General features: G+C 41.7%; 1 protein-coding gene across 1 annotated transcript; it reads left to right on the top strand.

The window, feature by feature from the left end:
* The first annotated feature begins 345 nt into the window (after positions 1-345).
* Positions 346-14854, top strand: LOC118392246 (oligosaccharyltransferase complex subunit ostc). The gene is made up of 4 exons (XM_035784030.2): positions 346-737; positions 7860-7953; positions 8109-8306; positions 14613-14854. The coding sequence occupies exons 1-4, from the start codon at positions 599-601 to the stop codon at positions 14629-14631; spliced, it is 450 nt and encodes a 149-aa protein (XP_035639923.1). The 5' UTR covers positions 346-598; the 3' UTR covers positions 14632-14854.
* The last annotated feature ends 2296 nt before the right edge of the window (positions 14855-17150 follow it).

The raw sequence follows: 17150 nt of genomic DNA on the forward strand, positions 1-17150 counted from the left end.
ATTTGTTGTTAATTAAAAAATAAAAAAGGTTGGGGAAAAAAGTATATATATATATTTTAAGATAAATGCAATGGTGGCGGTGGTGCAACTTGGAAATAGCACAGGGACTGGGAGACTAGTCAGGGCCGAAGGAAAGATGAACGGAGCTAAATACAGAGAGATCATTGATTTAAAAAAAACCTGCTCCCCAGAGAGGCCAAAAAACCCGCAACCAATATATTTTCAATCGCAACATCGTTCTCAAAGTAAACTGCGAGGTTGCAACCTGGAAACACTGATGGGGGTAGATTAGAACAAAAGGGTTTGCGCTATAACCGTTGATTGTCGCACAACATCTACGTCACCGCGAAGGTCTTACCAGATAAATGACCCATTTCAAAGTAAAATAGATCGTTAGTCACCCTTTGTCAGTATTCGGGTACAGTGATTTTGGATATGACATTTTTCGATTCATGAAATACATTTTCTAATTCAAATAATGGCACTGACTTATTAAGTGTTTATCAACGCACTCGATTTTCGGTACTTCCTGGACACGTCGACGTTACGGACAGAAACCAGAAATCTGTTTACCGAAAGAGTACATTCGTTTTGAATTATGGAGACGTTATATGGTATACCTTTCGCAGTGTTGGAATGTCCAAATATAAAACTCAAAAAGCCGTCATGGTTGCACATGCCCTCTGCTATGACAGTCTATGCGATCGTTATTGTATCGTACTTTCTCATTACTGGAGGTAAGTTGTCGAACACTGCTGCTAGCTGTAACAGATCATGTTTAATACAGCCCCAAACATGCTTTGCTTTGGCTGTAACGTTATAAACCAAGTTACGTCCATCTAACTAGCTATGTGTTAAAAACGATATTCAACAATCACAAGTATTGTATGCAGTTAGCGATAGCTGGGATACTCAACTAGTCTTAGTCGACTCAACGATTTACGATGGAGTTGAGTGGTGACTAGTGTGGCTGGACTGGCACCCCGTCACACAACATTTCGTTGTTTTATATGTATAAATGTGTGTAATTGTGGGATATTCTTAGGGTGCTGAAATCCAATATATGTGATGTGTGATGTCAGCTCCAGTGTGCCCACATCAATCATTGCTAAACTCTATCTTAAATCTTGGAGTTGAGTTTAACTACTTAACTCCAGGATTTGTAATTTATGCAAAATTATTTAGTTAACATACACATTGAGGAAAAAACAGTACATGCAGTCAGACCAATACAATCGGCTAATCGGTGTTGCAAAAATGAAGGGATTTCATAAGAACACACAATTAACATTACAAACCAGTTTTGTGCCAACCATCAACCAAATCTGCTTTTTCCAAGCACACCCATGTTTGTGCAGTAATGTTGAACTTTTTTTTGATGTAGCTAGTGAACAATTTTTTTTAAAGTAACTTTAGTTAAACAAAGGGTAGCTTTACTGTGTGTCTATTAAGTAATTGGTAGCTTGGTAATTTCGAGTCTTATTAATCAGGCAGTAATACACACTTAATTGGTATAAACAATAAAACCAATACCTGCAAAATCATGTAAATGTTCCTTACAAGCTAGAATGTTAAATGCAATTACATTTTAACATACTATACCTGTTTATTTGTGTGGTTTGTCCTTCAGCTGCTAGAAATTAGACAATATCTACAAGGAAGTATTGTTTACTCAACCTTTTGCGAGCCCATAAGTACAGTGCATTCGTAAAGTATTCAGACCCTTTGACATTTTCCACATTTTGGTTACGTTGCAGCCCTATTCTAAAATGGATTAAATTGTCCCCCCCCCCCCTCAATCTACACACAATACGCCATAAAGACAAAGCAAACATTACATAAAATAATAATTGTAACCAATGTAAATGTAATATTTCCTTTTATGTGTGTATGGATGTATTTGTGTATATGTATGGATTTTTTATTTATTTATTTGCAAATTATGGTGGAAAATAAACTTTTGTTATTGACCAAATACTTACCTCAATAATTTCTTATATACCCTTTGTTGGCAATGACAGAGGTCAAACGTTTTCTGTAAGTCTTCACAAGGTTTTCACACACTGTTGCTGGTATTTTGGCCCATTCCACCATGCAGATCTCCTCTAGAGCAGTGATGTTTTGGGGTTGTTGCTGGGCAACACGGACTTTCAACTCCCTGCAAAGATTTTCTATGGGGTTGAGATCTGGAGACTGGCAAGGCCACTCCAGGACCTTGAAATGCGCTCCACTCCTTCGTTGCCCGGGCGGTGTTTTTGGGATCATTGTCATGCTGAAAGACCCAGCCACGTTTCATCTTCAATGCCCTTGCTGATGGAAGGAGGTTTTCACTCAAAATCTCACGATACATGGCCCCATTCATTCTTTCCTTTACACGGATCAGTCGTCCTGGTCCCTTTGCAGAAAAACAGCCCCAAAGCATGATGTTTCCACCCCCATGCTTCACAGTAGGTATGGTGTTCTTTGGATGCAACTCAGCATTCTTTGTCCTCCAAACACGACGAGTTGAGTTTTTACCAAGAAGTTATATTTTGGTTTCATCTGACCATATGACATTCTCCCAATCTTCTTCTGGATCATCCAAATGCTCTCTAGCAAACTTCAGACGGGCCTGGACATGTACTGCCTTAAGCAGGGGGACACGTCTGGCACTGCAGGATTTGAGTCCCTGGCGGCATAGTGTGTTACTGATGGTAGGCTTTGTTACTTTGGTCCCAGCTCTCTGCAGGTCATTCACCAGGTCCCACCGTGTGGTTCTGGGATTTTTGCTCACTGTTCTTGTGATCATTTTGACCCCACGGGGTGAGATCTTGCGTGGAGCCCCAGATCGAGGGAGATTATCAGTGGTCTTGTATGTCTTCCATTTCCTAATAATTGCTCCCACAGTTGATTTCTTCAAACCAAGCTGATTACCTATTGCAGATTCAGTCTTCCCAGCCTGGTGCAGGTCTACAATTTTGTTTCTGGTGTCATTTGACAGCTCTTTGGTCTTGGCCATAGTGGAGTTTGGAGTGTGACTGTTTGAGGATGTGGACAGGTGTCTTTTTTACTGATAACAAGTTCAAACAGGTGCCATTAATACAGGTAACGAGTGGAGGACAGAGGAGCCTGGAGCAGCAGAGGAGCCTGGACAGAGGAGCTCTGGAGCAGGCTTTCATCAAGGATCTCTGTACTTTGCTCCGTTCATCTTTCCCTCGATCTTGACTAGCCTCCCAGTCCCTGCCGCTGAAAAACATCCCCACAGCATGATGCTGCCACCACCGTGCTTCACCGTAGGGATGGTGGCAGGTTTCCTCCAGATGTGACACTTGGCATTCAGGCCAAAGAGTTCAATCAGGGTTTTATCCGACCATATAATCTTGTTTCTCATTGTTTGAGACTCTTTAGGTACCTTTTGGCAAACTCTATGCCGGCTGTCATGTGCCTTTTACTCAGGAGTGGCATTTGTCTGGTCACTACCATAAAGGCCTGATTGCTGGAGTGCTGCAGAGATGGTTGTCCTTCTGGAAGGTTGTCGGATCTCCACAGAGAAACTCTGGAGCAACTGCTAGTGACCATCAGGTTCTTGGTCACGTCCCTGACCAAGGCCCTTCTCCCCCGATTGCTCATCTCGGCTGGGCGGCCACCTCTTGGTGGTTCCAAACTTCTTCCATTTTAAGAATGATGGAGGCCACTATGTTCTTGGGGACCTTCAATGCTGCAGAACTGTTTTGGTACCCTTTCCCAGATGTATGCCTCAACAAAATACTGTCTCGGAGCTCTACGGACAATTCCTTCGACCCCATGGCTCGGTTTTTGCTCTGACATGCACTGTCAACTGTGGGACCTTGTATAGAAAGGCCTTTCCAAATTAACCTCTTGCTCCTACCCGACACGCAGGCGTCCCATCTAGACATCTGGAAATGCAAATTGCGCTACGCTAAATGCGAATAGCACTCGTTAAAACTCAAACGTTCATTAAAATACACATGCAGGGTACTGAATTAAAGCTACACTCGTTGTGAATCGAGGCAACAAGTCAGATTTTTAAAATGCTTTTCGGGGAAAGCATGAGAAGCTATTATCTGATAGCATGTAACACCCCAAAAGACCCGCAGGGGACGTAAACAAAATAATTAGCATAGTCGGCGCTACACAAAACGCACAAATAAAATATAAAACAATATAAAACTTTGACCATCTTCTTTGTTGGCACTCCTAGATGTCCCATAAACATCACTATTGGGTCTTTTTTTCCGATTAAATCGGTCCATATATAGCCTAGATATCGATCTATGAAGACTGTGTGATCAACGAAAAAAATAGCGTTTTATAACGTAACGTCATTTTTTTAAATTAAAAAAGTCAACGATAAACTTTCACAAAACACTTCGAAATACTTTTGTAATGCAACTTTAGGTATTAGTAAACGTTAATAAGCGATCAAATTGATCACGAGGCGATGTATATTCTATAGCTGTACGTCTGGAAATAATGTCCGGGTAAATCTCAACCAAAATATCCGGTCGGAGACCGGAAGAACTGCGCTGCCTCGTGTCTGTTTGACCAAGAAACAAATCGTAGGCAAATGACAAGACTGTTGACATCGTGTGGAAGCTGTAGGTATTGCAACCTCGGATCCATTTAATGTGGTTCACGTTTAACAATGGGTTGAAGTGGCGCATGGATATATTTTCCCATTTTCAGTGATCAGATTTTCCTGCACTTTTCGATGAAACGCAAGTTCTGTTATAGTCATAGCCGTTATTTAACCAGTTTTATAAACGTCTGAGTGTTTTCTATCCACACATACTAATCATATGCATATACTATATTCCTGGCATGAGTAGCAGGGCGCTGAAATGTTGCGCGATTTTTAACAGTATGTTCGAAAAAGTAGGGGGTAGAAGTAACAGGTTAAGTCCAATCAATTGAATTTACCACACGTGGACTCCAAGTTGTAGAAACATCTCAAGGATGATCATTGAAAACCGGATGCACCTGAGCTCAATTTCGAGTCTCATAGTAAAGGGTCTGAATACTTATTTACATAAGGTATTTCCTAAAATAAAAAATTATGTTTTCGCTTTGTCATTGTCGGGTATCGAGGGGTCTGATTACTTTCCGAATGCACTGTACATGATTTGGTTCAGCACAGAGTTAAAATACGTTTTATATTGGATATTCAGTTCTCCTCAATTTTGCCATGACAATGAACATTGTATATTCTGAATCAGATGAGGGAGAACAATCCACACCTAGCTATTTTTTTTTGTTGTTGTATAAATTAAGAAATCACTCAACGTGTGGATTGTTCTCCCTCGTTCAGAATATACTATGTTCAAAGCCATGGCATGCTTGGTTCAATAGCTACACTGAGCAAACATATAAACGCAACATATACAGTGTTAATCCCATGTTTCATGAGCCGAAATAAAACATCCCAGAAATTTTCCATATGCACAAAAAGCTTATTTTTCTTTAATTATTTGGGACAAATTTGCATGCATCCCTGTTAGTGAGCATTTCTCCTTTGCCAAGACAATCCATCCAACTGACAGGTGTGGCATATCAAGAAGCTGATTAACCTGTCTAGGAGGAACCCCTCGCCAACAGCCAATGAAATTGCAGGGCGCCAATTACAAATCAACAGAAATCTCAAAATATATATCCCACTGTCTATTCAATAGGGGGGAGTTAAAATACTACAAACCTCAGACTTCCCACTTCCTGTTTGGATTTTTTTCTCATGTTTTTGCCTGCCATATGAGTTCTGTTATACTCAGACATCATTCAAACAGTTTTAGAAACTTTGGAGTGTTTTCTATCCAATACTACTAATAATATGCATATATTAGCATCTGGGACTGAGTAGGAGGCAGTTCACTCTGGGCACGCTATTCATCCAAAAGTGAAAATGCTGGCCCCTATCCCAAAGAAGTTAAACAGCATGATTATTACACAGGTGCACCTTGTGCTGGGGACAAAAGGCCACTCTAAAATGTGCAGTTTTGTCACACAACACAATGCCACAGATGTCTCAAGTTGAGGGAGTGTGCAAATGGCATGCGGACTGCAGGAATGTCCACCAGAGCTGTTGCCAGAGAATTGAATGTTAATTTCTTTACCATAAGCCGCCTCCAACGCTGTATTAGAGAATTTGGCAGTACGTACAACCGCAGACCACATGTATGGCGTTGTGTCGGCGAGCGGTTTGCTGATGGCAACATTGTGAACAGAGTGCCCAATGGTGGCGGTGGGGTTATGGTATGGTCAGTTATAAGCAACACACAACGAACAACTGGCCTGGGCCCTAGGACCATGTCCCAGGACTACCTGACATGATGGCTCCTTGCTGTCCCCGGTCCACCTGACTGTGCTGCTGCTCCAGTTTCAACTGTTCTGCCTTATTATTATTCGACCATGCTGGTCATTTATGAACATTTGAACATCTTGGTCATGTTCTGTTATAATCTCTACCCGGCACAGCCAGAAGAGGACTGGCCACCCCACATAGCCCGGGTCCTCTCTAGGTTTCTTCCTAGGTTTTGGCCTTTCTAGGGAGTTTTTCCTAGCCACCGTGCTTTTACACCTGCATTGTTTGCTGTTTGGGGTTTTAGGCTGGGTTTCTGTACAGCACTTTGAGATATCAGCTGATGTACGAAGGGCTATATAAATAAATTTGATTTGATTTGATTTGAACACAATTGCATTTTAGTGATGGCAATTTGAATGCACAGAGATACTGTGATGGGATTTCGAGGCCCACTGTCGCGCCATTTGTCCTCCATCACCTCATGTTTCAGCATGATAATGCCCGGCCCCATGTCACAAGGATCTGAACACAATTCCTGGAAGCTGAAAATGTCCTAGTTCTTCCATAGCCCATTGAACATGTTTGGGATGCTCTTGATTGATTTAGCTAAATATGCAGGTTTAAAAATATATACTTCTGTGCATTGATTTTAAGAAAGGCATTGATGTTTATGGTTAGGTACACATTGGAGCAACGACAGTCCTTTTTCACGAATACGCACCGCATCGATTATATGCAACGCAGGACACGCTAGATAAACTAGTAATATCATCAACCATGTGTAGTTAACTAGTGATTATGATTGAATGATTGTTTTTTATAATATAAGTTTAATGATAGCTAGCAACTTACCTTGGCATACTGCATTTGCGTAACAGGCAGGCTCCTCGTGGAGTGCAATGTAATCAGGTGGTTAGAGAGTTTGACTAGTTAACTGTAAGGTTGCAAGATTGAATCCCCGGGCTGACAAGGTAAAAATCTGTCATTCTGCCCCTGAACAAGGCAGTTCACCCACCGTTCCTAGGCCATCATTGAAAATAAGAATGTGTTCTTAACTGACTTGCCTAGTTAAATCGGCCATTCCGATTAACCGGTTGACCTCTTATACCTAACTATATAACTACAGGCACTCTTAAAAAGTCGGGTAAACAATACTGTGGATAATTTGTCATTTTGAGCAGCTGAAGGAGTTAACTTCAAATTTAATTTTATTCAACATACTGGCTTGTAATTAACATTTTACAAGATTTTGCAAGAATTCATTTCAGGCTGTATATACCAATTGTGTATTACAGCCTGATTAATTACACTAGGTAATGTTAAACTATATTCTAAGAGTAGCTTCCCCCACACTGTGGCTAATGAACCTTGAGTCATTTATTAGGCGATTTGTATAGGCTACTTGAAGAAAGCCAGCTCAGATGGTCTGGGCTAGCATTGCACCTTCTTTTGCCCTCGCACATCACGTTTACCATGCAATGCATAGCTAACTATTGATTTTCTATCTAGTTACTTTAGCTAAATATTTTGAAGGGCTTTCATCGTGTCTCTCTCCCATCTGCAGGCATCATCTACGATGTCATTGTGGAACCACCTAGTGTGGGTTCAATGACTGATGAACATGGGCACCAGCGGCCTGTTGCGTTTTTGGCATACAGGTAAGTACGCTGCCCCTTTGCCAGTGTATGTTGTTCCTGCATTGTCAATGCTTTGGGCCATCATTTACCCCATTTATCATAATTATCTGCATTGTATTGCCAAATATGTAAAGGGGGTAGTCATGAACACTTTATTTGTTCTCTTTCACATGAAGAGTGAATGGCCAGTACATCATGGAAGGGTTGGCCTCCAGTTTCCTCTTCACTATGGGAGGCTTGGGCTTCATAATCCTGGATCGCTCCAATGCCCCAAACATCCCTAAACTCAACCGCTTCCTCCTGCTGTTCATTGGTTTTGTAAGCGTCCTGCTCAGCTTCTTCATGGCCAGGGTGTTCATGAGAATGAAACTGCCGTAAGTAATGTCTTGTGAAGATTTATTAGGATACCTCCAAACCAAAACACATGCAACTAATGTCTGTGGGGTGAGGAGAAATTAGCTATTTTCTGATGGACAGCACAACACAAACCTAGGCCCTTCCCCAACACACTGCTCCCATTGAAAACCATTAAGTTGCTGCGTTTTTTAAACATTTGTTTGTCTAGTTTGAAGACGACCTAATCGTCACAACGCAAGCAACACTCTTGATAGGATGGTTGAGATGGATGTGTGGGTGTTGCACAACCACTCAAAAGATGTACAGTGGGGCAAAAAAGTATTTAGTCAGCCACCAATTGTGCAAGTTCTCCCACTTAAGATGAGAGAGGCCTGTATAATTTTCATCATAGGTACACTTCAACTATGAAAGACAAAATGAGAAAAAAAAATCCAGAAAATCACATTGTAGGATTTTTAATGAATTTATTTGCAAATTATGGTGGAAAATAAGTATTTGGTCAATAACAAAAGTTTATCTCAATACTTTTGTTATATACCCTTTGTTGGCAATGACAGAGGTCAAACGTTTTCTGTAAGTCTTCACAAGGTTTTCACACACTGTTGCTGGTATTTTGGCCATTCCTCCATGCAGATCTCCTCTAGAGCAGTGATGTTTTGGGGCTGTTGCTGGGCAACACGGACTTTCAACTCCCTCCAAAGATTTTCTATGGGGTTGAGATCTGGAGACTGGCTAGGCCACTCCAGGACCTTGAAATGCTTCTTACGAATCCACTCCTTCGTTTCCCGGGCGGTGTGTTTGGGATCATTGTCATGCTGAAAGACCCAGCCACTTCAATGCCCTTGCTGATGGAAGGAGGTTTTCACTCAAAATCTCACAATACATGGCCCCATTCATTCTTTACACGGATCAGTCGTCCTGGTCCCTTTGCAGAAAAACAGCCCCAAAGCATGATGTTTCCACCCCCATGCTTCACAGTAGGTATGGTGTTCTTTGGAGGCAACAAGCATTCTTTGTCCTCCAAACACGACGAGTTGAGTTTTTACCAAAAAGTTATATTTTGGTTTCATCTGACCATATGACATTCTCCCAATCTTCTTCTGGATCATCCAAATGCTCTCTAGCAAACTTCAGACGGGCCTGGACATGTACTGGCTTAAGCAGGGGGACACGTCTGGCACTGCAGGATTTATGTGACTGATGCTAGGCTTTGTTACTTTGGTCCCAGCTCTCTGCAGGTCATTCACTAGGTCCCCCCGTGTGGTTCTGGGATTTTTGCTCACCGTTCTTGTCATCATTTTGACCCCACAGGGTGAGATCTTGCATGGAGCCCCAGATCGAGGGAGATTATCAGTGGTCTTGTATGTCTTCCATTTCCTAATAATTGCTCCCACAGTTGATTTCTTCAAACCAAGCTGATTACCTATTGCAGATTCAGTCTTCCCAGCCTGGTGCAGGTCTACAATTTTGTTTCTGGTGTCATTTGACAGCTCTTTGGTCTTGGCCATAGTGGAGTTTGGAGTGTGACTGTTTGAGTTTGTGGACTGGTGTCTTTTATACTGATAAGTTCAAACGGGTGCCATTAATACAGGTAACGAGTGGAGGACAGAGGAGCCTCTTAAAGAAGAAGTTACAGGTCTGTGAGAGCCAGAAATCTTGCTTGTTTGTAGGTGACCAAATACTTATTTTCCACCATAATTTGCAAATAAATTCATTAAAAATCCTACAATGTGATTTTCTGGATTTTTTTCTCATTTTGACTGTCATAGTTAAAGTGTACCTATGATGAAAATTACAGGCCTCATCTTTTTAAGTGGAGAACTTACACAATTGGTGGCTGACTAAATACTTTTTTCCCCCACTGTACATACGAGATGAGTAATGTAGGGTATGTAAACATAAAAGTGGCATAGTTTAAAGTGGCTAGTGATACATGTATTACATAAAGACGCAGTAGATGATATAGAGTACAGTATATACATGAGTAATGTAAGGTATGTAAACATTATATTAAGTGGCATTCTTTAAAGTGGCTAGTGATACATTTTTACATCAATTTCCATTATTAGAGTGAGCTGGAGTTGAGTCACTGTGTTGGCATCAGCCACTCAATGTTAGTGGTGGCTGTTTAACAATCTGATGGCCTTGAGATAGAAGCTGTTTTTCAGTCTCTCGGTCCCTGCTTTGATGCCCCTGTACTGACCTCGCCTTCTGGATGATAGCGGGGTGAACAGGCAGTGGCTCGGGTGGTTGTTGTCCTTGATGATCTTTATGGCCTTCCTGTGACATCGGGTGGTGTAGGTGTCCTGGAGGGCAGGGAGTTTGCCCCCGGTTATGCGTTATGCAGACCTCACTACCCTCTGGAGAGCCTTACGGTTGTGGGCGGAGCAGTTGCCGTACCAGGCGGTGATACAGCCCGACAGGATGCTCTCGATTGTGCATCTGTAGAAGTTTGTGAGTGCTTTTGGTGACAAGCCGAATTTCTGCAGCCTCCTGAGGTTGAAGAGGCGCTTCTGCGCCTTCTTCACAACGCTTTCTGTGTGGGTGGACCAATTCAGTTTGTCCGTGGTGTGTACGCCGAGGAACTTAACTTACTACCCTCTCCACTACTTACCTGTTGATGTGGATAAGGGGGAGCTCCCTCTGTACAGGAGAGGGCTCAGAACGCACCCTTGTGGGGCCCCAGTGTTGAGGATCAGCGGGGTAGAGATGTTATTACCTACCCTCACCACCTGGGGGCGGCCCGTCAGGAAGTCCAGTTCCCAGTTGCACAGGGTGGGGTCGAGACCCAGGGTCTCGAGCTTGATGACGAGGTTGGAGGGCACTATGGTGTTAAATGCTGAGCTGTAGTCGATGAACAGCATTCTCACGTAGGTATTCCTCTTGTCCAGAAGGGTTAGGGCAGTGTGGTTGCGATTGTGTCGTCTGTGGACCTATTGGGGCGGAAAGCAAATTGGAGTGGGTCTAGCGTGTCAGGTAGGATGGAGGTGATATGGTCCTTGACTACTCTCTCAAAGCACTTCATGATGACGGAAGTGAGTGCTACGCCCCGTAGTTCTTTTTGCTCAGTTACCTTAGCTTTCTTGGGAACAGGAACAATGGTGGCCCTCTTGAAGCATGTGGGAACAACAGACTGGGATAGGGATTGATTGAATATGTCCATTAACACACCAGCCAGCTGGTCTGCGCATGCTCTGAGGATGCAGCTGGGGATGCCGTCTGGGCGCTTTCACAGGATTCATGCCGCCAAAAAGCTGTGCACCGTCACATAATGTGACGTAAATCGAGCGCGCTCAAACTTCCCATCATTCTGATTACGGTAGTAATTTTGTCACCCTCATCATAGCAAAGACACGGAGAAATGCATATGATGCAGCTTTCAAGTTGAAGGCGATCGATCTGGCTGTTGGAAAAGGAAATAGAGCTGCTGCACGGGAGCTTGGCCTTAATGAGTCGATGATAAGACGTTGGAAAGCAGCGTGAGGAACTGACTCAGTGCAAAAAGACAACAGCTTTCAGAGGGAAGAAAAGCAGATGGCCCAAAGTATTTGCAGCCACTCGACATCAGTGTAAATCGTGCATTTAAGGTGGCGCTCCTTGTTCAATGGGAGGCTTGGATGACAAGTGGGGAGAAATCCTTCACTAAAACGGGCCGCATGCGAAGAGCAACTTATGGTCAAGTCTGCCAGTGGGTCCTGACAGCGTGGAGCATTGTCGAAAAATCCACTATCATCAACGGGTTTCGAAAGGCTGGACTGCTGCGTGTTGAAGGGGCAGCATGAGCTCAGCGGGGTATTTGCCTCCGGATGAAAGTGACGAGAGCGACAATGAAAATGATCCAACATCGGATGAAGCAATTCTGAGGCTATTCAACTCCGACACCGAAGGAGATGGCTTCAGTGGTTTCAGTGCACAGGAGGAGGAAGATAAGTGACCAATGACTTTCTTGGTAGGCCACTGTTTAATTTTTGTTACAAGCCGTGTTTCATTTAAAGGCTGTGTAAAATTCATTTGTTTCAATGTACCGGTAGGCACCTGCGGCTTATAGACATGTGCGGCTTATTTATGTACAAAATACATATTTTTTAATAATTCAGTGGGTGCGGTTTATATTCAGGTACGCTTAATAGTCCAGCAATTACGGTAGGTAGATGTATTTTTTATTTTTTTTTAACAATTTAATCCAGTTTAGAATAAGGCTGTAACAAAATGTGACAAAGGAACTGATAGTTATACACAAAGCAATAATTTTACTTCTTGTTTTTTCTCTATTGCCATTGTCTTGGCTGGAAGAAGATTTAGTGAATAGGGAGGTGCAGAGTAAGAATACAGTAGGGGGAGTGCAAGTGATTCTCAAATGTAATGTTGTATATGTTCTCAACACTCGTCCTCGCTAGAAAGTCTTCGGGGAATGCACTCGGCGCATGAGTGTGGAGCACGGTAGTATGCATATAGAGAAACACCCACTGTTTTTGACTCTATGATAATGTTGGCAAAACACTATGGATGTATCTCCAAATGGCACCCTGTTCCCTATATAGTACACTACTATTAACCGGGGCCCATACTTTCCTGGCAAAACTAGTGCACTATATATGGATGTTTTTTAAATGTTTTAATTTATCCTTTATATAACTAGGCAAGTCCGTTAAGAACAAATTCTTATTTACAATGACGGCCTAGGTGACTGGGTTAACTGCCTTGTTCAGGGGCGGAACGACCGATTTTTACCTTGTTAGCTCAGGGATTTGATCTAGCAACCTTTCGGTTACTGGCCCAACGCTCTAACCACTAGGCAACCTTACGCCCCAATAGGGTGCGGTCATTTGGTACAACACCTAAGACTATCAAATATCGAAGGAAGCTAAATATAGGCCTATCCCATTGGGCACCGACGTCAAGTCAACATCCATTCCACGTTGGTTCAACGTAATTTTGTGCGTGCCCAGTGGGATATCTAAAAACCTGTATTTTGAGTGGAACATCCCTTGTCAAGGCACAGTAGTGTTGTCATCAAAATTAGAGCTGTTGCATTAGCAGAATGTGATGCTCATATTTCAAATTATGTGATATAATTGGAATGGAAAAGGCGCAATTCTCGCTCACCATTAAACTCATTATTTTATTTAAACAACTATTAAAAGCTTGACATTACAGCCTTCATCAGAACAATGACAGAGGGAATAGACAAGTACATGTAGGGATGGGGGGGAGACAATTAGGGAGAACTCTATTCAGCTGGCAGTGCCAATGAGAGGTGTGGCAGTCAATTCAAGTAGGTCCGCAGGGTAAGAGGTACTGTGGTCAAAGGCAAAATACAGACTAGAAAACAATAATGCAATGGAAAATGCTATGCAATCAAATTACAACAGCAAAAGATAGTGAAGATGTAAAATCATTGCATTGTTCAGGAACACGTATTTTCCATGAAGTATTTGTTCCAAAAAAAATGTCCTTGAAGGCAGATAAAGCACATATGCGTTTTATAATAAGATCAAACACTTTTGCATGTGAACTGGGAATCCTAAGTCATTACTCCACATGCTTGACATGCATCACTTTGTTTTGAGCCGACTTCGCTTTCAGCTTTGAACTGGACACCTGGCTCAAACCCAGGAGGTGTTTTTCACCTAGTTCAAACCCCTTATGACCTGTGAATCGGGCCAGCTTAATAAATGTTCTGATTAAGGCCATTGATAAATGCTGAAACATCAAGCTTTTACTCGTTGTTGTTCAAATAAAATTTGTGTTTAATGGTGAGTGAGCATTTTTCAACTCACGTTGGTTAAGCGCCCTCCACGATTCATCACTCGATGGTGATCTTAGGCTTGTGTGCTGCTGCTCAGCCATGGAAACCCATTTCATGAAGCTCCCGACGAATAGTTCTTGTGCTGACGTTGTTTCAAGAGGCAGTTTGGAACTCTGTAGTGAGTGTTGAAACAGTTTTTTTCCACTTCACAATAACAGCACTTAAAGCTCTATCAAGGCAGAAATCTAAAGAACTGACTTATTGGCATCCTATGACGGTACCACGTTAAGTCACTGAGCTCTTCAGTAAAGGCCATTCTCTTGTCAAAGTTTGTCTATGAAGATTGCATGGCTGTGTGCTCAATTTTATACACCTGTCAGCAACAGGTATGGCTGAAGGGGGTGTCAACATATTTTTGTATATATAGTGTGTATATCAATCAGTTATTTACCTGAACTGCTGCCAAATATTTAAAGTTTTGTCATTGAGGATCCTCCTGTTTGTTAATTTTGACCGCACGTGTTGAAAGCCTACTCTAATCTGTCTCTACCTTTCCTTTTATATTTCCCTGCAGTGGGTACCTCATGGGTTAAAGATGGACACAACATATTCCAAAGATGAAGAAAGAAGTGCAAAGACATGTATAATTTGCACAATCACTGATTATGTAATAATGCTTCAATTGATTTAAGCCAGCCTAAACATTCAACACAAATTTAAATTGCAAATTTAGAATTGACAGTAACATCCTTCCCGAGCAATACGTCTTTGACCATGTTTGAGTGATGTATTAAAGGCCAGTGCTGTCAAAAATGAGATTTCCTGTGTTTTATATATTTCCAGGGGTTTTAATAATAAATCAATATAATGTGAAAATGATAATTGGTGGGATGGAGTTTACCAGGCGGTATGATAATACAAGCTTTCCCAAACTCGGTCCTGGGGCCCCCCCAGGTACACATTTAGTTTTTTGCTTTCGCATTGCACAGCTGATTCAAATATTCAAAGTTTGATGATCAGGAAGTCATTTGCATCAGCTGATTAGTGCTAGGGCAAAAACCAAAACGTGCACCCGGGACAGAGTTTGGGAAACACTGAGTTAATAGACCAATAGCATAGCTCCTTGAAAGCAGCAGCTCTAGCCTTTAGCTCAGTGCGGTTGTGGCCTGTAATCCATGGCTTCTGGTTGGGGTATGTACGTACGGTCACTGGGGACGATGTCATCGATGCACTTATTGATGAAGCCAATTTTTATTTTTCCTTTTATTTACAGTATATCAGAAAAGTGAGTACACCCCTCACATTTTTGTAAATATGAGTATATCTTTTCATGTGACAACACTGAAGAAATGACACTTTGCTACAATGTAAAGTAGTGAGTGTACAGCTTGTATAACAGTGTAAATTAGCTGTCCCCTCAAAATAACTCAACACACAGCTCCGTGATGTGCCCTCGAGTGTACAGATTAAGTGGCATATAGAAAGACAGACAAACTACAGCTCACATAAATAGGCCAAAATTGATATTTTGGCAATGATATCAATAGCAATCATTTAAAGCTGAGATCTGCAATCGGCATAACGGCGACACTGACTGCCCCCAGGTGCATTTGTTATTGTTTTTCTTTTGCAGAAATGAGCATTGTGGTAAAATTCATCTTAATTTGTATCAGCATCTTTCTGTTCAGAGGTTTAAAAACATCCATAATGCAACCATTCACAATCATTGCAACAGATGGTTATTTGATTATTTTATAAATTATTACCAAAGATGATACAATTTGTGGTAGTATTAAATCCAAACTGAATTCATCCTAGTGAAACAGCCTGAATTCTGTTTGGATCACAGGGTAGCAGTGAATGTTGAAGTAAGTATATAGAGACTTTGGCTGGATGTCCAAAAAGTAGTGCTTCTTTCAAATTGAGAGCAGCGCACAGGACCAGCAACAGATCTGTTTAGAAGTTGTCACTAATAGAAACGGTTTACCCTACCCCAAATTTTGTCAGCCAGTCAATTCTGTGAACAACCGCAATGTGTAGTAATAAAAACGTCAGTTGGAGTTACATTTACCACTTTCTTTTCTCATCACAGAAAAAAATATGTAAACAACACACAAAGATGTTCTCCGGCTCTTTGATGATATGCCCATTGAAAAGGTCTGTATTTTGAGCGCAAGTACTTAAGCATGAACAACTCACATCCAATGTGCGATCTCACTCAGGTTTAACCTCATTCCCAATTAACTCTTGGCAGAGGTGTATGGTGTATTTTGTACAAGGATAATCAGTGTCACCTAACTGGTAACTTATGTAAACAAAACCAACCAACCAATCGCAAATGACCTTTGACTGTGATGCTTCATAGAAACCTCCAAATAGTTAAGTAAATAATTTATGTACTGTCAGGAGTGGATATTCAATATATGTTTGACCAAATAAGGGCGAGAAAGAGGCAACACCCAATATGACCAGTCAGCATTGACCTCAGCAGAATTGTCAAAGGTGCTGATCCCATCACAGCTACATCTGACTGAACCTGTTTTCAAAAACACTTTGTTTAATGTTTCACTATGCTTTCTTTAAGGTTTCTTGGTGCACGTCATTGTTGTATGGTGGTATAATACATTTTGTATTGTAGAGATGTAGGGATGTAAAAATGTTATGTGATTACTGTTTTATCTTTTGTTTTGTGTGATTTAAGGGGTCCAAACACATTAACTGCTGCCTTGGGATCCCTAATAAATAAAAATTCAGTTTCTACCCCATTAAAAATTAGTAACTTATATCGGCAACTCTTATTACCAGACTGGTAACAGTGCTTGAACATGTGGGCAGCCCACTTGCCTCTTCCATTTATTCCCATTGTAAGGTTTTTTATTTTTTATTTAACTAGGCAAGTCAGTTAAGAACAAATTCTTATTTTCAATGACGGCCTAGGAACAGTGGGTTAACTGCCTGTTCAGGGGCAGAACGACAGATTAATACTTTGTCAGCTTGGGGGTTTGAACTTGCAACCTTCCGGTTACTAGTCTCTAACCACTAGGCTACGCTGCTGCCCCTTTGCATTGCAAATGAGGGTATAAACTGGAACAAGCAGAGTAAGTAGACCTTT

This window comes from Oncorhynchus keta, chromosome 13, assembly GCF_023373465.1.
Source record: "Oncorhynchus keta strain PuntledgeMale-10-30-2019 chromosome 13, Oket_V2, whole genome shotgun sequence".
Lineage (NCBI taxonomy): Eukaryota > Metazoa > Chordata > Actinopteri > Salmoniformes > Salmonidae > Oncorhynchus > Oncorhynchus keta.